Below are 26,974 nucleotides of genomic sequence, written 5' to 3' on the forward strand. Positions count from 1 at the left end.
GCCACAATTAGTCGATTGAGACAAGAAACTCGCTCGCTTAAAAGGGCCTTAAGGGCTTGCGGAACTGCGTGGTGACGCAGCCAGGTCGGAGGTAAGCGTGGATCCGCCGCTGGGGGCAACGCACGTCCCCGCAAGGCCAGCCGCGGAGTGGGCGTGCCGTGCCAGCGCCTCGCGCCATATAAATGGCGGGCGAGCGCGCCGGGCGCCAGCGCAGTCCCTCCACGACGCCGCCCGCCGCCGCTGCCCGCCATGTCGGCTCTCCTCAAGCTGCTCGTCGTCGCCAGCGCAGCCTCCGCCAGCGTCGCCTGCCTTTCCGCCACTCTGTACGCAGGTAAAGTCGGCCGGGCCCGGCCCCTGACGACAGTGACGGAAGCAGTCAGCGAAAGCATGGGGTTCCGAAATTGAAGCGGGAAGTTAATCGGCAACTTTTTATAGTATTTACTGATAACGTCACCGAAGTTCTGCGAGGACTGCTCCTCACCACTAGACGCACTTATCGTTAGCTCCAAACGCAACGTTGTGACCCATTTTGGGGTGATGCGGAGGGGGTTGGGAAGGAGCTCGTGGGAAATACTGAGCAAGGTTACTGTTTGTGACGTTACGGACAGTACCAAAAGGATTTGGAGCAGGAGTTGAATGGAATGCACAGTATCTTGAAAAGAGTTTATATGATAAGCATCTGTAAAACAAGTTCCCGGGTGCGATTAGGACTCGCATACTGAAAGTTTCTTACAAACTTAATTATCTATATATGCAGTTCATACATTCCGGAATTCGAGAATGTCGACCATTTTTGTCTGTTATCGACATTGATACTGACAAGACATTGGTCCTAGGGATTCTAAGACTATCGATAGCGTATTAATTTCGAGTTTAATGTCGGCTAACAAATGAGAAAAGATATATTTTTGTCGTGTGATATAAGTACAAATTAACAGTTTCCAGCTTTTTCCTCGTATTTGTACTGTGAGACCCTGCTTTTCGCCAAATGCCATGATTTTAGGTCAACCGAAAGTGCCCTATAGGTTTTGATGAGTGAGTTTGCGAGTATCAAAATATGTGATACAAATGGCCGTATCTTTTGATTTCATTGCCTTAGAAGCTTACATTTATTCCACAACCAAGGGTTTATAGACCTTAGCGTGATATGAATTTCAATTTGATATGTCTGTCCATTCCTGAGAAAAATGGGTCTTTAACAGACGGATGGACCGTCTGATATCAAATGACAAATAATTCTTCTTCGTGTGATATAACTCCAGATTTACAGTTTTAGGATTTTTTCCTTTGGTGTTACTACGTAAGTTCGCTTCTTGTCAAATTTCACGATTTTACGCCAGTGGGAGATACCCTATAGGCTTTGACAGTGACTCTGTGACTATGAAAATATGTGACATAAATAGCCATATCTTTTCACTGTATTTATTAGAAGTTTCATTTTTTCACTCTGCTAAGAGATCGCAGGCCTTAGTATGTGACATAAATTTCAACTTGATACGTCAACCCGTTCCTGAGAAAAATGGATTTTAACAGTCGGACAAACCGACAGGTAGGTCGACAACAAAGTGATCCTAAAAGGGTTCCGTTTTTAACGATTGATGTACGGAACCCTAAGCCAGACGATTCTGAGATAATCAGATTAGGAAATGGGACACTAAGAGTAGTAAATTTTAGTCCCTTCCCTATTACTGTCTCGCACGTACGATTTTCTTCCCCCTTCTGACGTGCGGGCTGCGGAAGAAACGAGCTCACAAATTTTATTTGATTGTAGAATATTGTACAGCCAGGTTCAGGGTAGGTCTGTCACGGTCGCTCATTAACACAGAAATGATAACGAAACAGTGTATCACCGCTATCTGCGGATCTACGCAGAAGATGCAGGAACATCAAGAGTGGGGCAGGGATGCTTGTAAACCTCTGGAAGAAGTAGGAATTTGCAGCATACCGTGTACTTGTGGAGACGTGTATGTTGGTACTACTAAAAGAGCGGTCGCAAAACGATTAGAAAACAGGTGCAACTGTAAAAAGAGAGAAAGTGGCGGATGATCTGTTGCAAAATGTGCTTTGCAGCCAGGAGACAAGTGGATTCAATTTGATAAGACTCAGGTACTGGCAACCACAAGCGGATTCCATGTAAAGCTATACTGAGAGACCGTAAAATTTACTAAACATGCCAACAATTTTAATCGGAAGTAGGAGGGTGTGAAACTAAATGGTATGTGCATTTCGGTGCTGAAAATGGAGTACCCCCACCATGGGGTGATAACAACAGCAGATGACAGCGATCGTCAGTGGCCCATTGCGCTCGAGTTCTCGAAACATTTGACTTCCTGCCTCTGCGCGGGAGCACGCAGAAATGGAATTTTACTTCAGTTAGCAGCTGACCTTCGAAAAGGCTACAACACCGCTTGAAAGGGACGAAACTTTTGGTTTCAACAAGTTTTTTCATCCGACTATGCCGTAATAGCCTAGACTATTCTAATAGGTGTGACGTTTAAGACTGTGAAAGCAACTGTGTGGCGCACTTTGGTACAGCTGGCATTGTTATGATGAAGAAATGTGCGTCGTTTTAGATTGTTTCCTGATTTCAGCGATGACTTGAGGCAAATCTTCATAGTCAGCTCCAAGCATTCACCGCGGGACACAAAGATATTGAGCATCTTTGGTCGGCATTTAGAGGTATTGTCCACCATGTGCTAGAGAAGTATGCGCCTAGCAAAAGTATAGGGGAAGGGAAGGATCCACTTTGGTACAACAAACATATTAGGAAGTTGCTGAGAAAGTAGGGAATTTTGCACAGTCGTTTTAAGCGTAGTCACTGCCCCGCTGACAAACAAAAATTATGCGAAACGAAAGCAGCTGTCAGAAGGACAATGAGAGGCTCGTTTGACGAATTTGAAAGCAATATTTTATCTGCAGATTCTAAAAATAACCCCAAAAAATTTTGGTCGTACGTAAAATCTATGAACGCTACAAATAATTCAATACCTTCTGACAGTAGGAGTAATGTAACTGATGATGGTAAACAGAAGGCCGAAATTCTAAACCTAACTTCTAAAAACTCGTTTACGATAGAGGACTGCAGCACCATTCCCCCTTTCAATTATCGAACAAACGAAAGGATGGCTGACATAGTGTTTAGTGTATATGGGATTGTAAAACAGTTAAGATCCTTAGACGCCAGAAAGGCATCTGGCCCAGACGGTATCCCCGTAAGATTTTATGTTGACTATGCTACAAATACAGCACCATTCTTATCCGTCATCTATCAGAGATGATTCGAACGGCGGAAACTTCCACGGGACTGGAAGAAGGCCCAGGTCATAGCAATCTATAAAAAAAGGTAGAAAATCGGATGCACATAATTACCGGCCAATTTCACTGACATCGATTTGTTGTAGATTCATGGAACATATTTTGTGTTCAGACATAATGACATTTCTAGACTCTGAGAACCTCATCTGCAGAAACCAGAACGGTTTTAGGAAATAGCAGTCATGAGAGACACAGCTGGCCCTCTTTGTGTATGAGATACAACACGCTCTAGATACCGGCTCCCAGGTTGATGCCATATTTCTCGACTTTCGAAAGGTGTTCGACTCAAATAGCTTACAATACGTTAGTTCGTCCAGTCTTAGAGTATTGTTCGTCTGTATGGGACCCTTACCAGTTGGGTCTGATTCAAGAGATTGAGAAGGTCCAAAGAAAAGCGGCAAGATTCGTGACTGGTACATTTAGCCATCGCGAGAGCGTTACAAATCTCATAGAAAGTTTGAAATGGGACACACTTTCAGATAGACGGCGCGCTATACAGAAGGGGCTGCTCACTAAATTCCGAAATCCGATCTTCACCCAGGATGTAGAGCATATATTATTACCACCAACTTTCAAATCGCGCAATGATCACCATTCAAAGATTCAGACAGTCGTTTTTCCCTCGCGCGATCCGCGAGTGGAACAGACCCCGGGGGGGGGGATATGACTTAGGCGCGAATTGTGCCCTCCGCCACACACTGCTTGGTGGCTAGCGGAGTGTATATGTATAGGTAGAAAGAAATTGTTGTATACCATTCAACATTATCTGTTCGTCGGTCCACTAAAGCAATGGTCGTCAAAACGCGACCCGCGGGCCGCATGTGTAATGTTTGTGAAATCGGACGTAGGCTGCTTACCTCAGGGGCGGAAGGTGGTACGTAGCATGGCCACTGCGGGGTTACAAGGTGTGAGGGCAGGGAATGTCGTGTTGTTTGTCTCCCTGTACTGACAAGTCACGGGCATGCGCTACTAGTACCGATATGTTGACATCGTATAAAGTTTGACACGGAAGTAACACAGATTCACGAAAGTGCGCTTTAGAGACGGTTATCCTCACATGCGGTACATACAGTAATCGTCCAAAACGTTATGACCACCTACCCAATAGCCGGTACGTCCACCTCTGGCACGGATTGTGGTGTCACCGCCAGACACCACACTTGCTAGGTGGTAGCTTTAAATCGGCCGCGGCCCATTAGTACATGTCGGACCCGCGTGTCGCCACTGTCAGTGATCGCAGACCGAGCGCCACCACACGGCAGGTCTTGAGAGACGTACTAGTACTCGCCCCAGTTGTACGGACGACTTTGCTAGCGACTACACTGACGAAGCCTTTCTCTCATTAGCCGAGAGATAGTTAGAATAGCCTTCAGCTAAGTCCATGGCTACGACCTAGCAAGGCGCCATTAACCATTTCAAGAGAGAGTCTCACTTTTATCATCAAGAACGCTGTATACAAATGATGGATTAAAGTTAAGTATTCCAGCAGCTACGAACTTTTCTTTATAGTCTTTCAGACTTAAGCAAGCCTGCGTGAATTAAATGCGTCCCTTTCGATTACCCGTCACTGTGGACTGGCTGTCTTGTCAGTCTACAACACGGATAACAGCGGCGACGCGTGGTAGCATGGAAGCAATGAGGCCTTGGTAGGTCGCTGGAGGTAGTTGGCACCACACCTGCGCACACGAGTCACTTAATTCCCGTAAATTCCAGCGAGGGGGCGATATGCTCTGAAGCTACGTTCAATCAATCCCATACGTGTTCGATCGGGTTCTGATCTGGCGAGTGGGGGGAGGGGGGGCATCACATCAATTGGAGCTCACCACTATATTCCTCGAAACACCCCGTCAACTCCTAGGATAGTGACATGGGTCGTTATCTTGCTGAAAAATGTCACTGCCGTCGGGAAACATGATCGTAATGAAGAGCTGTATGTGGTCTGCAAACAGTGTGCGATACACCTTGGTCGTCATGGTGCACTGTATGAGGTCCTCTGGACCTAGGGATGCCCACGTTGTTCCCCAGAACATAACGGAGCCGCCGCTAGCTTACCCCCGTCCCGCAATGCAGGTGTCAAGGAGATATTCCCCTGGAAGACGAGGATTCGCGCACTTCCATCGGCATGATGAAGAAGGGTATCAGGATTCATTAGACCATGTAACGCTGTGCCACTGCAGTACCGATGGTCACATGTCCGTTTCAGTCGCAGCTGCCGATGTGCTGTTAATATTGGTCATGCATGGGTAGTCGGTTGCGGAGGCCCGTCGTTAGGTGTGTTCGGGGCACGGTGTGTTCCGACATACTTTACTCTGGCCAGCATTGAAGTCTGATGTTAGTTCCACCACACCGCCTGTTCTGTTTTACCAGTCTGCCCAGCTTACGACGTCCGACACTCGTAATGAGGCGCGGCCGCTCAGACCCACGACGCCTGGACTTGGTTTCACTTCGGTTTCGCCACGTGTTGAAGACACTCACCACGGCACTCCTCGAACACGTGACAAGTCGTGCAGTTTCCAAAATGCTCGTGCCGATCCTCCGCGCCATCACTATCTACCCTCGGCCAAACCCAGATAGATCGCGCGCCTATCCCATTTTACGCACAGCACGCTGACTGATACAGCATGTGCCGAGTGTGTGTCTGAGTTGCAGTCATTCCTTGCCAGGTGATGCTGGTATCGCCTGGGCGGATTTATACCTTTAGTACGTCGGTGGTGTGGCCAACGGCCTTGCCGCAGCGGTAACACCGGCTCCTGTCAGATCACGGAAGTTAAGCGCTGTCGGGCTGGGCTAGCGCTTGGATGGGTGACCATCTGGTCTGCCGAGCGCTGTTGGCAAGCGGGGTGCACTCAGCCCTTGTGATGCAAACTGAGGAGCTACTTCATTGAGGAGTAGCGGGTCCGGTCTCGGAAACTGACATACGGCCAGGAGAGCGGGGTGCTGACCACATGCCCCTCCATATCCGCATCCAGTGACGCATGTGGGCTAAGGATGACACGGCGGCCGGTCGGTACCTTTGGGCCTTCACGCCCAGGTTTGGGAGGAGTTTACGTCGGTGGTCATAATGTTTTGCATGGTCAGTTTATTTGGGACGGTTTATATCGACAGTAGGTTGGTCGTCATAATGTTTTGGCTGAACAGTGTATCTGTAGCAAGGAATACGTAATTAAATTAAGATTGTTGTGTTACAACATAATGAGCAGAAGAAAAATGACTTATAAAACTTGTAGTAAACAGTTGTGATCATGTCTCATGTTGCATAATTCATTTAAATATAAGTGCAATTACTGTTGTTAATCAGTTAATCGCCCACTCACAAGGACTACACAACAACATTTCGTCGGGCAATTTCAGTGTCACAACTTCAGGATCGCTGTGGGTGGCAACAATCTGAAACTGAAAAAAGCCGACACGAAGTATTCCAAATGGTGCCAGCTTACTAATTTATGTGCAAATGCCGCCCCACAAAGTCAGTATTGCTTGTTGAGTAAAAAAGTTTGGTGATTGCTACACTAAAGCGATGGTCACGACACGTCTAGTGTAAGCAAAGAAACAAACTATGTTACTTTTTTTTATTTTTTTATTTTTAGTGCTTCACGAACGAAAAACTCTTGTTGGTTTCTTGCGTCTTGGGACGTCCAGACAGTAAGTTAACGGCTGCCTAGTTTCCGGCTCTTAAGAATACACCCAATTTTTCTTGTCCTGTTTACGATAATGAATGAGGATTTTGAATTTCCTCGGTTGATTGTTTTGAGCATTTCCTTTCCCCAAATGACAGGGACGTGGTTTGAACCTCGGTCACATTGTTCGAAATTCAGAACAGAACATTTTCACAGCTAATTTTTTATGGAGCGAATGTACTGCAATCTTGATATACCCAAAGATAGCTCTAACTCTCTGTAAGTCACAATCGTGCCGATTCAGTCATGATGGCCATGGCATCGATGTTTTTGGGAACAACAGATTTTTGTTGCCCTTCACGAAATTATCAACATGCTGAACTCCAGTTTTTCAGATCATGAGCACAGATTTACGAACCACCTCTAGCTCTATATCCTGCTGTCGATTACGTCAGCTGACTTAGTTTTAATGCAGCAGCGCTGCTGACCTGGTATGAGACGCTCTATACAACGACTGCGTTCAGAGACGCGCCACTGACAGGCAGCCAAGGCCACGATCTCAACGAGAACGTGTTGCGAATATGCAGACGCCAGCGGCTGGGTTGCAGTTGTATTGACCGAGCGCGGAAGTGAATAAGAAAAGGAGAGAAAGAATGGAGAGAGGGTATTATACAGGGTGATTTTTTCCACCGTGTACAAACTCTAGGGATTGATATGGGAGAGTATACGGAACAAAAAAGGTCCAATGAGCTTATGTCCGGAAATGCATGGTTTCCATGCTAGAGACCATTAATTCAGTCACACTTTGTTACAGAGACTGCGGTCTAATACGCGCTGTACCACGCAGCCACAGTTACAGTACGCATCGTTTCCTCCTAGAGGGTGGTACTGTTCCTATACGTCACGCCCTAGCACCCTCTCCTGCCATAGTAATTGGTAATGTTGTGTCCGATTCACTTCCCTTGCTGACACACCTTGTAGTAGACGTGATACAGCGTTGTACACAATGGTTCCCTTTCGAATCGAGAGCTTGCCGACATTATGTTTACTTACCGAAAGGCAAATGACAACCGGAGGCGAGCAGCAAGATTGTATGAGGATACCTATCGTCGCCGACAGCAACCAGAGCATTCAACGTTTGCATCAGTGTTTCGTCGTTTGTGAGACGCAGGGAAATGATGAAGGACGTACCTGAAATGTTCGGACACCAGACTTGGAGGAAAATGTGATTAACGCTCTGGAAGCCGACCGTCGTGTCAGTACCAGGCAGTTGTCCGCCAGTACGGGGTAAGCCAGACGACCGTGTGGAACATACTCCATGACAGTTGTTACCACCCTTATCACTCTCAGCGTGTGCAGGGCTAACTAGCGACAGACTTTTCACATCGGGAGCAGTTATCAAAATGGCTCTGAGCACTATGGGACTTAACATCTGAGGTCATCAGTCCCCTAGAACTTAGAACTACTTAAACCTAACTAACCTAAGGACATCACACACATCCATGCCCGAGGTAGGATTCGAACCTGCGACCGTAGCGGTCGCGCGGTTCCAGACTGTAGCGCCTAGAACCGCTCGGCCACTCCGGCCGGCGGAGCAGTTTTGTCACTGGTTTCTTCACAAGGCAACCACGATTCCGGGATTTGTGTTATACATTCTATTTGCAAATGAGGCCACCTTTACGGGGAGTAGTTACCTTCAGTTTCCATAAGTCGTCTGTGGGATACTATGCAGAACTTCCATGGTATGGGGACAGCGAGTCACCAGCATCGGTGCAGCTGCGATATACGGGCCGGGGTAATTGGCGACCGTATTTTGGGACCAATCTTCCTTCCACGTCGCCTAACAGGCCGGAACTGTCGGCTTTTCTTGCGGGTGACCTAGCCTCCCCTGCTGGAAGAAGTACCATTGATGATTCGAAGGGTTACGTGGCTGCTACATGATAGTGCTCCAGCCCGCTTCGCCGTTAACCTCGATGGATCAGATGAGAGGGTCCAGATGCATGGCCTGCTCGTTCACCGGTTCTCAACCCATGCGATTTCTGGCTATGGGGCCATCTGAAAAGTATCGTGTATGCAGAGCCCACTCCAGATGTGGAAACACTGGAGCAGCGTATTCATGCTGACACTGTTGGGATGGAGCCTGGCCGATGTGAACGTGTGAAACAGAACTTACTACGGCGCTTACACGCATGCGTTGAGGAACATGGGAACCATTTTCACCACGTGATGTAACTGAGACTGCATAGTACAGCGCATGTTAGACAGCAGCCTCTGCAACAATATATGATTGAACAAATGATTTCTAGCATGGAAACCATACATTTCCTGACATAAGTTTATTAAAACTTTTTCGTTCCGTATCCTCTCATCGATCAGTCCGTAGAGCTTGTACACGGTGGAAAAAATCATTCTGCACTTTTGTCAACAGGAGGCAGCTATTAGAGCATTGTACACAGTTACATGCTATGCCCACCCTGCTTTACAATGCCTCTTTTTCCTTTCATCGTAGATACAAATATACAAAGCAGACACAATTACGTAAACAAAAGCCGATAATTTTTTGTGCATTAAATGTTACCCCTTCTCATAGTCACCCCAACCTCCAACGGTAGTAGGGATATCTTAATCCCACAGAATTTTTACACGAATAATCTGTATGTACCAAATTTGGTTGAAATTGCTCCAGGCGTTCGAAATTTTTGCTTTTATATCACTCCTTTTCATACCAAGCCCTCAGTGATAGGGGTGCTAGGGGTATTTTACTGTCATAGTATATAAACACGCACTATCAAACCCCACAGAAGAATATCAACCATAATTTTCCAGCAAGATGGGGCACCCCCCCCCCCCACATTGGATTTTGATAGTGTGGTAGATTGGTACTGACTGCAAGAAGGAAGTCAGTACCAAGACTAAGTTATCTGGGCACCGTTCAATCTTTCGACCAACTTTGTTGTATGGGAGTGAAAGCTGGGTGGATTCAGGTTACCTTATCAATAAGGTTGAGGTTACGGATATGAAAGTAGCTAGGATGAATGCAGGTACTAGTAGATGGGAACAATGGCAGGAGGGTGTCCACAATGAGAAAATCAAAGAAAAACTTGGAATGAACTCTATAGACGTAGCAGTCAGGGCGAACAGGCTTAGATGGTGGGGTCATGTTACACGCATGGGAGAAGCAAGGTTACCCAAGAGACTCATGGGTTCAGCAGTAGAGGGTAGGAAGAGTCGGGGTAGACCAAGGAGAAGGTACCTGGATTCGGTTAGGAATGATTTTGAAGTAATAGGCTTAACATCAGAAGAGGCACCAAAGTTAGCACTGAATAGGGGATCATGGAGGAATTTTATAAGGGGGACTATGCGCCAGACTGAACGCTGAAAGGCATAATCAGTCTTAAATGATGATGATGATGATGATGGTGGTGGTGATGGTGGTGGTGGTGGTGGTGGTGGATTGGAAGCAACGGTCCAACACCCTGGCCACCCCGCTCTCCAGACATTACGCCCCTTGACTTTTTTTTCTGGGGCAATATCAAGGACAGAGTCTTCGTCAGACCAGTTGCTGACGTCGACGAACTGAAGGCTAGGATACAAGCTACTGTGGGTACTGTGACAGAAGACATGTTATGAAACAACTGGCGGGAACTGGAATACCGCCGCGATATTCTCCAAGCTACCAAGGGAGCACACGTTGAGGTTTACTAACGTAAGTGGTCTTAAAAAAAACTAGTAAAACTAACCTATGTAACGGCATCAAATGTAACTTATTATGTCAAACGGTTATTCTGTAATGAATTGTTATAATCAGGGCAAGACTTTGTGCTCATCCTGTATATTTCTAGATTTATCGCTTACAGCTTGTTCTAGAAACTTTGTAAGTAGGCTTTCTTAGGATAGGTCATGTCTAACTTTAAAAGCCTGCCAGTTCAGTTTCTTCAGCATCTCTGTGACGACCTACTATGGGTCAGATAAACCTTTGTATATTTCGTAAACCCTCGTCGCCACTTTTGTAAAGGCCTCGTCACTATTGCAGTACACCGCTAAGAGATTTTCTCCTTGCCCCTATTACACAGCTGTGCCCCAGGGTGAGATAACAGGAGAACGAAGGTTCTACAACACTCCAACCAGTTAGTAACAAAGTCACACAAATGAGTTAAAAAGGTTTACTTATCTTTGTGACTTGCCCAATAATTAAGTCTGCAATACTGCATATAATATACAGGGTGAAGCGAAATTCGCGCACTCGGGCTTCGCAGTGCAACTCCTCACATGCCAGCGATAAAAAAAATGTCTGTCACAAAATTTCTTATGGCGAGTGCATCCAGCAGAAAATGGACGTTAAGGAGTGGCAATCTGGCAACACCGTAAGCATATGTATGCGAACTACCTCTGCCTGCACACAGTCCTTTTGCTCTACAGTAGCTCATCGCGTTTGGTGAGAGGGCTGCTTGCCCTCTGTAACAAAACATTGAGTAAAGGAATCAAAGATCACCTTGAACGAATGTCTTGTGGCGACCGCCCAGACAAAACGCAACGAACTACACTCCTGGAAATGGAAAAAAGAACACATTGACACCGGTGTGTCAGACCCACCATACTTGCTCCGGACACTGCGAGAGGGCTGTACAAGCAATGATCACACGCACGGCACAGCGGACACACCAGGAACCGCGGTGTTGGCCGTCGAATGGCGCTCGCTGCGCAGCATTTGTGCACCGCCGCCGTCAGTGTCAGCCAGTTTGCCGTGGCATACGGAGCTCCATCGCAGTCTTTAACACTGGTAGCATGCCGCGACAGCGTGGACGTGAACCGTATGTGCAGTTGACGGACTTTGAGCGAGGGCGTATAGTGGGCATGCGGGAGGCCGGGTGGACGTACCGCCGAATTGCTCAACACGTGGGGCGTGAGGTCTCCACAGTACATCGATGTTGTCGCCAGTGGTCGGCGGAAGGTGCACGTGCCCGTCGACCTGGGACCGGACCGCAGCGACGCACGGATGCACGCCAAGACCGTAGGATCCTACGCAGTGCCGTAGGGGACCGCACCGCCACTTCCCAGCAAATTAGGGACACTGTTGCTCCTGGGGTATCGGCGAGGACCATTCGCAACCGTCTCCATGAAGCTGGGCTACGGTCCCGCACACCGTTAGGCCGTCTTCCGCTCACGCCCCAACATCGTGCAGCCCGCCTCCAGTGGTGTCGCGACAGGCGTGAATGGAGGGACGAATGGAGACGTGTCGTCTTCAGCGATGAGAGTCGCTTCTGCCTTGGTGCCAATGATGGTCGTATGCGTGTTTGGCGCCGTGCAGGTGAGCGCCACAATCAGGACTGCATACGACCGAGGCACACAGGGCCAACACCCGGCATCATGGTGTGGGGAGCGATCTCCTACACTGGCCGTACACCACTGGTGATCGTCGAGGGGACACTGAATAGCGCACGGTACATCCAAACTGTCATCGAACCCATCGTTCTACCATTCCTAGACCGGCAAGGGAACTTGCTGTTCCAACAGGACAATGCACGTCCGCATGTATCCCGTGCCACCCAACGTGCTCTAGAAGGTGTAAGTCAACTACCCTGGCCAGCAAGATCTCCGGATCTGTCCCCCATTGAGCATGTTTGGGACTGGATGAAGCGTCGTCTCACGCGGTCTGCACGTCCAGCACGAACGCTGGTCCAACTGAGGCGCCAGGTGGAAATGGCATGGCAAGCCGTTCCACAGGACTACATCCAGCATCTCTACGATCGTCTCCATGGGAGAATAGCAGCCTGCATTGCTGCGAAAGGTGGATATACACTGTACTAGTGCCGACATTGTGCATGCTCTGTTGCCTGTGTCTATGTGCCTGTGGTTCTGTCAGTGTGATCATGTGATGTATCTGACCCCAGGAATGTGTCAATAAAGTTTCCCCTTCCTGGGACAATGAATTCATGGTGTTCTTATTTCAATTTCCAGGAGTATATATATATATACAGGGTGGTCCCGAATTCATGGTACAAACTTTAATGGTAGGTGCAGGACATTGTAACAAGGATATATTGTATAGGAATGTATAGTCCCAGGTGACGCGGTGAGGCGTAAACAGGGGAAATAACGGCCGAAAGGAAAACGAAAGATTTTATTGAAATCGTTGTTGACAAGTGTCATGTTTACAGTAAGTGTTCAAAATTGCGTCCACCATGAGCGATACATGCTTGACAGCGTCGGTGCAGCGATTGGCGTACACGTTCAAAGATGCCTGGTATTTCACGCACACCTGCAGCAGCTACAGATATGCGAGCAACGAGATCCTCATCTGAGTCAACTGGAGTCTCATAAACAAGACTCTTAAGATGTCCCCATAAAAAGTAATCGAGGCACGAGAAATCAGGAGATCGGGGTGGCCAAGGGACTGGTCCACCACGCCCAATCCATCTAGCACCAAACGTGGCATTCAGGTAATTCCGTACAGCAGTGCTGAAGTGTGCTGGCGCTCCATCGTGCTGAAACCACATGCGGTTACGAACGGCGAGCGGAACATCTTGCAGCAGTTCTGGTAACACTTCTTGCAGAAAAATACGATAGCTTTCGCCACAGAGTCGCGTGGGTAGTAAGTATGGCCCAATCAAAAAGTCGTTCACAATACCAGCCCACACATTAATACCGAAACGTTGTTGATACGCATGTGGACGCGTTGCATGTGGATTATCTGTTGCCCACACATGGGAATTGTGCGCATTAAAGACACCCTCGCGTGAAAATGTCGCTTCATCTGTAAATAGCACATGACCTACGAAATCCGGCTGCAACGCACATTGCTGCAACAACCACTGGCAGAAGTTCACGCGAAGAGGATAATCTGCCGGATTCAATGCTTGTACTTTTTGAAAATGGAAGGGGTGTAAGCGATTTTCATTTAACACTCTGCATACAGTCTGATGACTCACATGTACGTCACGCGCAACAGTTCTTGTGCTTGACTCGGGTCTATCAGCCACTATGTTCAAGATGCGTTCTTCCAGTCTTGGAGTGCGTACAGCTCTTAATCGACCAGCGTCATGTCTGTTGACGTCGAACGTACCTGTTTCACAAAGTTGACGATGTAACCGTTGAAAAATTCTATGATCCGGCATTCGTCGATTAGGATACTCCGCGCGATACATTCGTAACGCAGCTCTGGCGTTACCATTTGCACGGCCGTACATGTAATGCATGTCTGCTTTTTCTGCATACGTAAAGTCACCCATCGTCTACGGCAGCACAATTGTGAATGGCGCTTGTCCCTACTGCGATACATCATGTTCATCTACTGCCCTCTACCGGCAGTGACACCAACCGATCACTCCATTTCTCTTTCCCCTGTTTACGCCTCACCGCGTCACCTGCGACTATACATTCCTATACAATAAATCCTTGTTACAATGTCCTGTACCTACCATTAAAGTTTGTACCATGAATTCGGGACCACCCTGTATATATATATATATATATATATATATATATATATATATATATATATATATATATATATATATATATATATATATATATATATATATATATATATATATGGTGCAGTGGATAGAGTTTTGGGTTAGCATGCAGCAGGTCGATGATTCGATCCTGGGTTGAGGCCTATGTTTTTTATTCGGTAAATGCAGTGCAGGTGGTACGGTATCTGGCATCTTAATAGTCAACAGCTATTGCAGTGGGTCCTCTAGAAAACACTTGCACTTACATACTACAATCGTAGAAATGGAAGACAGTCAGCTTTGAAAGAAGCCCTTTTCATGTCATGGAATTTCACATTTATCTCATCCACTAGATACGAAACCTGTTTTCTTCGCATCCTCCTCCAATGGTCCCAGAAATTAGTAGCAACTATTATTCTTGCCTCGTTCAAGTCCATACATTTCGTTAGGGCCTTATTTTACCAATAGGACTACCAATGTGCTTTGCGAATGGTCCAAACTCGGTTACTATTTGTATGTGTTATCACCATGGTGCCATGCCTTTCAACACTGAGTCTGGTAACCACATGCTGTTTAGTACATATTTCACTGCATTATTATTATTATTATTATTATTATTATTCTATCGATGGGATTGTGGAAACATCACGTGTATTACCGTTAGGGACACAGTGTAATTCGAAACAGAACATTTCACAATTAGCGATGTCGGTATGAATCATGCAGAACAATATCTGTCAGAGCGGTAATGCGCATTACATGGAACAGGCGCATCTTTAGTATCTCGAAATTGATATTGTTTTTATAGTTATTCTGTCCTCTGACAGGTCATCTGCTTCAGCTTTCTATTTCTTATTTGTCTAACCACGTATTTGTTATGTTCAGAGTTATAAAATGTTGTAAATTTAGGACACATGTGAGGTAAGAAACGGCGTATATTACAGTATGAAATGTCAGAATGAAATTGGCAAATAAAAAAAAAGTACACCCCACCCCAGGACGGAACCCGCGACCTCCTACATACTAACTAAATACTGTAGCTTCTGCACCAACTCCACAGCGCAACTACTATCTCCTGACACAGCAAATTACCCTTCATGTGGTTACAGTGTTGCCAAATTGCCACTCTTTAACGTCCTTTTTCTGCTGGATGCACTCGCCAGACGAAATTTTGCGAGAGACATTTTTTTATCGCTGGCATGTGAGGAGTCGCGCTGCGATGCGCGAGTGCGCGAATTTCGCTTCAACCTGTGTAAGTAACACAAAAAAGGCCCTCAATGGCTAAGTGCAAATAATTGTACGCAAACTTCATAGTACATACCAAATGCAATTTACAAGAACTGTCTGTTCACTTCGAAGACTTCGCTATACGACGTTCCCTGTCTACATCAGCCCTGGACGATCATCTGTAACCAAGTGGTCGAGAGCTGCTCTTCTACCTTCCGAGTAGGCTCCTGTCTGTTGTCGACTGTCGTCCTGTCATTAGCGGATTGTACTCGGCCGGCAATTGGCCGAGGGGAAGTCGATGTCTGCATCCTCAGCGCTGCCCGTGGCGCTGGTGGAACTCGTGCAAGTGGCGAGTCTCTACGGCACTCTCACCACCTCGCATCTTTGTGCCTGTCGTGCTTTTGTCCTGGCTGTGTCTTGTCCGGACAACACAGCGCTATATTTTCAGTATGCAATACACTTACGTAATATTTTAAGATGGGTCGCACAAGTGTTTTATATACATTCTACTTTGCAGGCTTACTGCATTGTTCTGATGTCCTACCAATGAACCAAAGCCTGACATCTGCTTTACCTACGACTGAGCACACGTGATAGTTTTATTTCATATCTCTACGACTTGTTGTACCCAAGTATTTCTATGAGTTGGTCGAATCTTAACTGTGATTCATTGACGTTTCAGTTACAGCTTACTACGTACGTGTACAATTTTGCATTTTTGAACATTTAAAGCAAATTGCTGATCTATGCAGCGCTTTGAAATCTCATCAAGAACCGACCGAATACTTAAGCAGCTTTTCTTCCGTACACTTCATCTTTACATAAAAAGTCTGGTGTTGTTATTAATATTGACCGCAAGGTCTTTAAAATACGACATGAACAACAAGGGTCCCAACAGCTTTCCCTGAGGCGCACTTGAAGCTACTTGGACATCTATCGCTGACCCTCTGCCCAAGATACCATGCTGCGTCCCCCTACCAAGAAATCGTCAGTCTAGTCACAAATGTCGCTTAATGACCCACACAGTTGTACTTTCGACAACAAGCGGAACCACCCTCTCCGACTGTCTAGGATACACGGTACGGAACCAATGACAGACTTCCTGGTTTTTATATGTGTAGTCTGCTGTCAAAAAACGACTTCCGTGTCTGTCAGACCAGTTAAGCATTGTTCGTATAAGCCGCGGCACTTTCATCTCCATGCAGGCGACCAGCCGTGGCTATCGCATCCGCTTCCGTTTACTCTCCATCGCAAGCAGAAATACCTCTCTCTGCCTTTCACTTTCGTCGCGTCATGCGGTTCAACAAAGCCGCCACCACTCACTGCTCTTGTAGCTTTCTAAGGCCAGTAAACTATTGGTGGTATTCGAAGATTGAAACAACAAAAGTAAAAAAAAAAAAAAAAAGCCAGTTGCAAGTAGGACTCGCACAATGAGGGCTCTGCCAAAATATCTGTCCAAGGGATTCCAAGACATTCGAGAGAGTTCTAATTTCAAGTTTGAAGTCGGATGATGAATGAGAAAAGAATATTTTTCCGTATGAGTCAATTACAAATTAATACTTTTCTGATTTATTCCTTTACTCGTACTGTGAAACATTGCTTCTTACCAAATTTCATAATGCTAGGCCAACGGGAAGTACCCATAGCCCATAGCTTTTGATTGAGTTTGCAGGTATCAAAATATGTGACATAAATGGCATTATCTTTTGGCTACATTGACTTAGTTTATATTTATTACACCGATAAGGGCCCATAGCTCTTAAGTGTGTGACATAAATTTCAAAGCGGTGTGTGTACCCGTTCCTGATAAGAGTCGTCTTAACAGACGGACCAACAGGCAGAGTGTAAGATAACAGATGCACAAAGACTTTTTCCGTTTGCTATCATTACAAATTTACAGTTTTCGGATTTTTTCCTTTGGTTGATACTGCGATTCATTGCGTTTTGCGAAATTTCATGATTCTAGGCCTACGAGAAGTATCCTACAGGTTTTGATGAGTGAGTTTGCGAGTATCAAAATACATGACATAACTGATCGCATCTTTTGATTGCATTGACTTAGAAGCTAACGTTAGTTTACCGCCAAGGGACGACAGACCTTAGTACGTAACTTTAATTTCAGCTTGATACGTCTACCTGTTCCCGAGAAAAAGGGGTCTTAAAGGTCTGATAACAAATGGCAACTTTTTTTCATATGATATAATTACAAGTTAACCGTTTTAGGATTTTTTTTTCTTTGGTTGTAGTGTGAGGCATTGCTTCTTGTCAAATTTCATGCTTCTAGGTCAAAGGGAAGTAACTTATATGATTCGACGAGTGCGTTTGCGAGTATCAAATTACGTGACATAAATTGCCGTGTGTTTTTATTGTAATGACTTAGACACTTCAGTTTTTTACATCGCCAAGAGACCGCAGACTTTAATATGTGATATAAATTACAACTTGATATGTTTATTCTTTCCTGAGAGAACGGGTTTTGGAGAGTCGGACAGACAGACAGCAAAGGTTTTCACAGGTTGAAGTAGGCAACCCTAAAAAACAGGAGAGAAGCAATAAACCAAACTAAGCGTTGAATTCCAGTGAAGCTATCTAAACGACAGTTGCCATCCTTGACGTCACCAGACAAGCGGCAACTCGAGTCAGTTATCGCTTGCGTTTAGTTTGCATTCCGTACAGTAATAACAGATCTTATCGCGCTCACAAGGTCATTCCAGTAGGCTTGGAGTTGCTCCTGTTTTGAGGCTGGTGCGGAATGCATCTTCACAAAAGTATGCAATCGACATGATCATCAGCCATTTGAAATGCACCGTTCGATAAATGCCTCCTCAAGACTTCTCTGTGCATTGCGGTATGAACATATCCCTGGTAGCCACTAAAATACTTCTCGTTTATGTCTTAGTAATACAATGTGATTTTTCGATTCTGTGCGAGCATTTTGGTTGTCAAATACTTGGCTCAGAACTAGGTACCTTTCTTGCTGTTGCTGTATGTTTATGAATTTGTTAACATGTTTGTGTCCTGATCGAAATATTACACTCTGTTTAAATTGTCTACAGTAATTGTAATGAAAACAAGTCATCTGTAAAGATACGAAGTCGTGCAGAAGAGTAACACCTCCGAATTTTTTACGTAAAAACTCTTGAAGCTCTTTAAGTAAAACAGACTTTATTAACATTCTACGTCTTTATTCTTCACGTTTACGCATTTATTTCTCAACATAATCATCTGGCGACGAGCGCATTTCTCCCAACGAAAGACCGATTTTAGTACAACGAAAAACAGGTCCAAAGTTGCAAATCTCACTTTTTTTATTCACTCGATGACTAGTTTCGGACCGGGACCCATTCTCAAATCATCGTAATATAGTCAAAAATTGTGTTTTCGAAAATGCAAAAACCATGTCAAAAATTTGCAAACAAACAGTTACAGCGGATACATATAAGCATGCTGGAAGTTCGTAAAGACCAGTTTATTAGTACCGTCACTACAGAATTTGTTTACGGAGACACAAGCTCACCTCTGCTCGCACCACTTTATCACTACCAAAGTGACGTCCTTGAAAGAGTTCTGTTAAGTTTTGGAAACAGATGAAAATCGGTTAGGGCCAAGTCGGGACTGTATGGAGGATGGTCGATGACTGTGAATCCGTCTTGCAGATCTTTTCTGTGGTCTGGCTTTATCATGCTGAAGGTGAGGGAACTCCAAGTGTGGACGGATTTTTCGAATTTGTGCATTCGGTTTTCTGAGGGTCTCACAGCACCACGGAGACTTTGTGGAGGTGCCTTCGGGCATGAATTCCAAATACACCTCACTTTGAACATCCCTGAACACTGTGAGCATAACTTTGCCTCCTAATGGCATGGTCTTGTATTTTTTGCCGGTTGATAACCTTTGTGGGTGAACTCCATTGATGGTTTCTTGTTTTCGGGGTCAAAATGGTGAACGCCTCTTTCATCACCTGTCGTAATGTTGTTATAGATGCCATCACCCTCATGCCCAAAACGCAAAATAAATTATGGACAGATGTCCAGTCCCGCGGCCCACTGGTCAGAAAATAAAACGCAATCCAATAAAACGTGGCGCACAGTGACCTGGACGCCACAGGTACCACACATTGGATGGACCTCTCGCCGGAGCAGGAAGCTATGCGTCGTAGGACTGTGGCCTATCCGAAGACGAGTGAGGAGAAACTCGTTCCGTCTACGGGGCTGGGAAGAAGTACACCACACTCGCGTTGTGGGCTTGACTAAACGGAGCTTATTGTCAGTCATTCCCAGCCACTCATCCTCCCACCGACGCATGACTCATGAGCTCAATACCGAGGTGAGTGCGTGCAGGGGGATGGCACACTGAAATACGTGTGGATCTAGACAGACCTCCTTGGCTGCGAGATCTGCCCTTTCTTTCCCAGCAATGCCGATGTGCCCTGGAACCCAGCAGAAAGCTACCTCCTTCCCCAGTCGTTGTAATTGGAGGAGGGCATCCTGGATGTTGCAACTAGCGTCAGCTGAGCGTGAAAGTCGACCAAATAATGTCCATGACATGTAATACCTTGACCTATACTGAGAACAGAATAAAAAATTCGGAGGCGTTTCTTTTCAGCACGCCCCTTTGCGAAGGAGAAATGGTTCAAATGGCTCTGAGCACTATGGGACTTAACATCTGAGGTCATCAGTCCCCTAGACCTGCTTAAACCTAACTAACCTAAGGACATAACACACATCCATGCCCGAGGCAGGATTCGAACCTGCGACCATAGCGGTCGCGCGGTTCCGGACTGAAGTGCCTAGAACCGCTTGGCCACACCGGCTGGCGAAGGAGACTGGAAACGAATTATATACCGTTAGAGAACAGACAAGGTCGAAACAATTTCCTTCCTGAAGAAAAGAGTGATCAATATCGTGATATCTGTCATTACATTCCTACAGAATGCCATATGGATAAACTTGAATAACTTCAAATTTTTATTGATATTATAAAATACCCAGTGTGCTGGGGTAAGCTATCGCCAGCACTTCGGGCGGCAAAGAGGTTGCGAGAAGATCGATAGTAGACGCAAGGAACGCTCCTATCAGGAGAGAGGCCAAAAACAGACTCGCAGGCAACGTGCCGCCAACGCCTTCTCTACCGCCAGTATTTATATCGCCAACGCGGACCGGAGGGCCCAATCGAGTCAACATACGGTCAGCCCAATCGCAGAGAGAGTCAGTCATTAACTAGCGACCAGAGCAGTGCACTTAGCTGGACTTGCACTTCACCAGCAGTGAGGCTGACGTGGAGTATTACGGAAGAGCTTGTACAACAACACATATCTTAAGTTAAATAGCTTTCTGTTTATGTTAATAAAGAACCCTGTTGATACATGCGTTCAGTTGTGTTATAGAAAGAGCATACCGGCCACCGAACAACATCCTCTCCTTGCTTCCCATACAAAGCGATTTCCGTAACAAAGCTTTTTTTTTTTAAAAAAAAAGTGCGTTTGTGTCTTTCATGATGTCTCTTCTCTTTTCTTCTTACTGGGGTCCCTTTCGCAGTAAGCTCGTACTTCAATAATAGCTTGATTAAACAGCGCTTTCATTCTGCCTGTTTAGTACAAAGTAGCGAAGTGAAAATAGGTACTGGACGCTCTTGAGGTTACTGCAGTCTACCGATATGTCACAGCACGAAGCTCGGTTCATAATCGAGAGGAGCTAGTTTAGACACTCACCAGGCGTTCCTTCTTTGACTATTCCGTTTATTGAGTCACTTCATGTGCATCTAGGAGTAACCTCTTATCGTAGTCTTCGGTTGTGTTCGTTGGTTTATTCTTCCGGACCAAAGCTGCGAGAATTGGTCCATCTCTAGTAACCTTATTTTGGACACTAACAAATAGAGAAACTATTCTAACAGCTTTCTCTCTGTTCTTGTTATTTAGTCGTTCACATCTTTATGACGACCTCTCAAGATCTGTCCCCCCCCCCCCCCCCCCAGTTTTTTGTAGAGGAGTGCGAGCAAGTTCGCATTTCAAAATGGAGCAACAGTCACGTCCGTTTCTGTGGGTCCAAGGGCGACCGCAGTGCGTGAGTCAGACGGGACAGGCTGCTCGGAGTGGGAGGAAGGGGTATGGACACTGCAAGGTCCGCTCTACCTGGTACTCCTGGTCCTACCATTTTGTACCGGTTTCCCAGACGATGCTAACGGCAACTCCTCAGCCTTGCAAGTCTACACCACGAACTGACCACAACATGCATTTCTAATGTCTGTAATGTACGAACGCAAAATGTTTCAGTCGCATAAGCAGTCACAGTTTTTCGCCCAGTGGGTGATGAAAGTCTCTTCTGGATCACGAATTTATGACTTACAGTTGTACACAGGCAAATTAGTTCTGGCCATTTTCTGATGTGATCCATTCATCTCCCATTAGATCGCGGTCCAAGTAATTTCTATTTTTGAGCCCTCTGAAGGATATCCTTTTGATCACGAGACGATTTCATCTCCATTTCGATCTGAAGCCAGTATGACGTTCTTAACCCCTATCTCCACACTTATCCATACATTTGTTTACTTACCTCGTTTTATGATTATCTGCCGGCTCATGCACCTCTACAGTTTTGAATGGTTTGCGCATAGGAATCAATACACGCTGCCATCGAAACTTCCTGGCAGATTAAAACTGTGTGCCCGACCGAGACTCGAACTCCAAATTGGAAGGTAAGAGACGAGATACTGGCAGAAGTAAAGTTGTGAGACCAGGCGTGAGTCGTGCTTCGGTAGCTCAGATGATAGAGCACTTGCCCGCGAAAGGCAAAGGTCCCGACTTCGAGTCTCGGTCGAGCACACAGTTTTAATCTGCCAGGAAGTTACATATCAGCGCACACTCCGCTACAGAGTGAAAATCTCATTCTGGAAACACGCTGCCATCCTTTAGAACTAAGCGCTTTGCATTGCTTTTTTACTTCTATTCCCGGCATACACAAATTTACCTTTGAAGACGGCATTTGGTACCCACATGAACTATATCCTCACCAAATGAAGAGTGTCCTTTACGCTGAGAACAGCAACTATGTAGTACTGTCGCTAAGAGGACAACAAATAGGGCTTTCTTCGCCTGAGGTAAAATAAATATAATTTCATATCATCTTGAATCAGGAATACTTGAATAACGTACAAAAAAGCTCTTGACATTCTGCACATTTAGCTGTTTTAAAATGTAATTCCAGGCAAACGCTTCCCTCAGTCTGACTATATATTCATTTTCTGCTATTTATTTCTTCAAATGAACATCTGGTTCAAGTGGCTCAATGACGCCACATCCTTCATTTTAGCATCATTTAAGTGTGATGACTTACATCATTTTGCTGTCACGTAGTTAACTTTCAGCCGTACACTAATTCGGTAAATTAAGTTTTCTAATTCTCTTTTAAAATAACTGGTCAGAAAAAAGAAAAATATGCTATGTACTGTACAATCTGCTCCAGTGTCATGCCATAAACAGTGACCAATATGAAGCAACTATGATCGTATCACTGAAATCATAGCTAGTTAATTTAATTTCCTTTAAACATACACAGTTACATGCGTACATACATCCATACAGGCCAGAGGAGATAATATTTATCGAAAAGTCATTTATCCGTTAAATGAACATGGAAAACCTGATGGTCAGATATTTCGTTACATGTTCCGTGAGTCAGTACGACAGTGCATATCGATGAGTAGAAACCACTCGGATTAAACGCTGCTCATCATTCATACGAGTACTTAAATACTATCAGTTACAGGTAACTAATATGGACGTAAAAATGTTCAGTTTAACAACAGAAGTGTGCGTGTAATTATTTTGCACACACATTTTCGAAATTAAAAAGTCTGCTTGGGAATAGAACAAGTTGACCTGAAGACTTTTTTTCAACTCCCTTTATAATGTTCCTTTTCTGATTGTAATGTATTTTTTCTTTAGCTAACTTGTAAAGCATTATGGTAACAGTCTTCTTAGCCCTTTCTGAATTTAACTAATTTATGTTACGAGTAATGGAGGTCATTTTTTGTTCTAGTATAGGAACTGTGCAGGTCATTTTTTCTTATTAATTCTGATGAATTATTGATCACAAATATTGTGGCAGCATATATACGTTCCAGGTTCAAGGTGAAATGTCTAACTCCTTAAACCAGCTTTTCTCAAACTGTGTTTTGCACAACTTTGATGTTCGATGGAGATCACTCAAGGGTTGAAAGATGGTTGGTTAGATTACGTATCAAGGTAGTTACTAGCATCCTACTCGCCTAAAATTTTCGAAATCAGGGGGTCCTCCTAATTACTGGTTGGACCGCAGCAATCGGCGGCAGAACTGAAATCACTCTCGCTTTGTTCACGGCAGTTAAAGCTTACCTCTACCTGCAAACTCAAGACAGAAAAACTTCAGTTTCGGCGCTAAAAACAAACTGCTGTTCCTCACTGACGTTCGTTGCCTGAAACTATCCTCACGCTGGCTATACGAACTGCCGCCGCTTTACCAACCGATGAACAGTCCTGGTTGACAGTTTCTTGTAAATTATAGACGGTACTAGCAGATTCCAAATGGAAAGAAGACTGTACTTTAAAAATGGACACAAGCAGTCTCGACTGCAAAAACATTTATTTTGTAGTAACTGTCTTCAGTCAGTTTTTTACAATCCTCAGACCTTTGTACCATGACAGTAGACGGTGGTGGTGAATAGAGCAGGTTCGTGACTCCACCAACGTCAACTGCTTATGGATTTACAAAACCCGCTCCATTCACCACCACCGTCTACCATCATGGTACGAAGGTCTGGGGTTGTCAAAAACTGACCGAAACCGGTTACCACAAAATAAATGTTTTTGCGGTCGAGACTGTTTGTGTTCATTTTTAAAGTACTTTATGCGAGACCGCTGTTCTCCAAGAGAAATGTTCTCAAAAATTACTGAAAAGAGAATGATAGGCAGAAAAAAAGGACAAATAAAAAAATCAATACGATAATGAAAATGATGCGGCATCGCATTTTGTTGTTGTTGTGGTCTTCAGTCCTGAGACTGGCTTGATGCAGCTCTCCATGCTACTCTGTCCCGTGCAAGCTTCTTCATCTCCCAGTACCTACCGCAACCTACATCCTTCTCAATCTGTTTAGTGTATTCATCTCTTGGTCTCCCCCTACGATTTTTACCCTCCACGCTGCCCTCCAATACTAAATTGGTGATCCCTTGATGCCTCAGAAAATGTCCTACCAACCGATCCCTTCTTCTGGTCAAGTTGTGCCACAAACTTCTCTTCTCCCCAATCCTATTCAATACTTCCTCATTAGTTATGTGATCTGCCCATCTAATCTTCAGCATTCTTCTGTAGCACCACATTTCAAAAGCTTCTATTCTCTTCTTGTCCAAACTATTTATCGTCCATGTTTCACTTCCATACATGGCTACACTCCTTACAAATACTTTCAAAAATGACTTCCTGACACTTAAATCTATACTCGATGTTAACAACTTTCTCTTCTTCAGAAACGCTTTCCTTGCCATTGCCAGTCTACATTTTATATCCTCTCTACTTCGACCAACATAACTTATTTTGCTCCCCAAATAGCAAAACATATCTACTGCTTTAAGTGTCTTATTTCCTTTTCTAATTGCCTCAGCATCACCTGATTTAATTAGACTACATTCCATTATCCTCGTTTTGCTTTTGTTGATGTTCATCTTAAATCCTCCTTTCAAGACACTATCCATTCCATTCAACTGCTCTTCCAAGTCCTTTGCTGTCTCTGACAGAATTACAATGTCATCGGCGAACCTCAAAGTTTTTATTTCCTCTCCATGGATTTTAATACCTACTCCAAATTTTTCTTTTGTTTCCTTCACTGCTCGCTCAATAAAGAGATTGAATAACATCGGGGAGTGACTACAAACCTGTCTCACTCCCTTCCCAAAGACTGCTTCCCTTTCAAGTCCCTCGACTCTTATAGCTGCCATCTGGTTTCTGTACAAACTGTAAATAGCCTTTCGCTCTCTATATTTTACCCCTTCCACCTTCAGGATTTGAAAGAGAGTATTCCACTCAACATTGTCAAAAGCTATCTCTAAGTCTACAAATGCTAGAAACGTAGGTTTGTCTTTCCATAATCTTTCTTCTAAGGTAAGTCGTAAGGTCAGTATTGCCTCACGTGTTCCAACATTTCTACGGAATCCAAACTGATCTTCCCCGAGGTCGGCTTCTACTAGTTTTTCCATCTGTCTGTAAAGAATTCGCGTCAGTATTTTGCAGCTGTGACTTATTAAACTGACAGTTCGGTAATTTTCACATCTGTCAACACCTGCTTTCTTTGGGATTTGAATTATTATATTCTTCTTGAAGTCAGGGTATTTCGCCTGTTTCATACATCTTGCTCACCAGATGGTAGAGTTTTGTCAGGACTGGCTCTCCCAAGGCCGTCAGTAGTTCTAATGGAATGTTGTCTACTCCGGGGGCCTTGTTTCGACTTAGGTCTTTCAGTGCTCTGTCAAACTCTTCATGCAGTATCGTATCTCCCATTTCATCTTCATCTGCATCCTCTTCCATTTCCATAATATTGTCCTCAAGTACATCGCCCTTGTATAGACCCTCTATATACTCCTTCCACCTTTCTGCTTTCCCTTCTTTGCTTAGAACAGGGTTTCCATCTGAGCTCTTGATATTCATACAAGTGGCTCTCTTTTCTCCAACGGTCTCTTTAATTTTCCTGTAGGCAGTATCTATCTTACCCCTAATGAGATAAGCCTCTACATCCTTACATTTGTCCTCTAGCCATCCCTGCTTAGCAATTTTGCACTTCCTGTCGATCTCATTTTTGAGACGTTTGTATTCCTTTTTGCCTGCTTCATTCACTGCATTTTTATATTTTCTCCTTTCATCAATTAAATTCAATATTTCTTCTGTTACCCAAGGATTTCTACTAGCCATCGCATTGTTGCGGCGTAAAGTCAACCGCTGGCACGCCAGTCGGTAACAAAAGAGCAGAGAGGGCTGTGACAAGACGTCAGCCAATCGCATGCTGACCGACCCCTCTCTAGGATGACAACGCAACAGCAGCGGCCTCTAGCGAAGAGGCCATAAAGCGCCGCGAGCGACTGGCCGCGGCCCATTTATACATTAGCAGCAAGATTAGACCGGCGACTTAGGGATAGTACATACTGAAGTGATTTCTTATTTGCATGTCGCCATTTGCTTGCGACTCTTTTTTGTTATTGTCAAAGTAGTGTCATTGTTAATTTCGTAATAAAACTCATTAATACGATTTGCCTGAATTGTTGTCTAGCGCTCCAAGAAAGCAGGTTTCCTAGACATCCCATATTCGACGACTAGGCAGGATTCAATAAAAAGTTTAAAAAAA

The 26,974-nt window shown here is 44.9% G+C and overlaps 1 protein-coding gene across 1 annotated transcript in view; it reads left to right on the plus strand.

The window, feature by feature from the left end:
• The first annotated feature begins 219 nt into the window (after positions 1 to 219).
• LOC126161428 (lysozyme 2-like) overlaps positions 220 to 26,974 on the plus strand; it is a 96,615-nt gene continuing 69,860 nt past the window's right edge. The window contains exon 1 of the mRNA XM_049917228.1: positions 220 to 331. Within this exon, the coding sequence (XP_049773185.1) occupies positions 250 to 331 (82 nt within the window). The 5' untranslated portion in view covers positions 220 to 249. The remainder of the gene's footprint in view (positions 332 to 26,974) is intronic.

This window comes from Schistocerca cancellata, chromosome 2 (genome assembly GCF_023864275.1).
Source record: "Schistocerca cancellata isolate TAMUIC-IGC-003103 chromosome 2, iqSchCanc2.1, whole genome shotgun sequence".
In the NCBI taxonomy this organism is placed as follows: domain Eukaryota; kingdom Metazoa; phylum Arthropoda; class Insecta; order Orthoptera; family Acrididae; genus Schistocerca; species Schistocerca cancellata.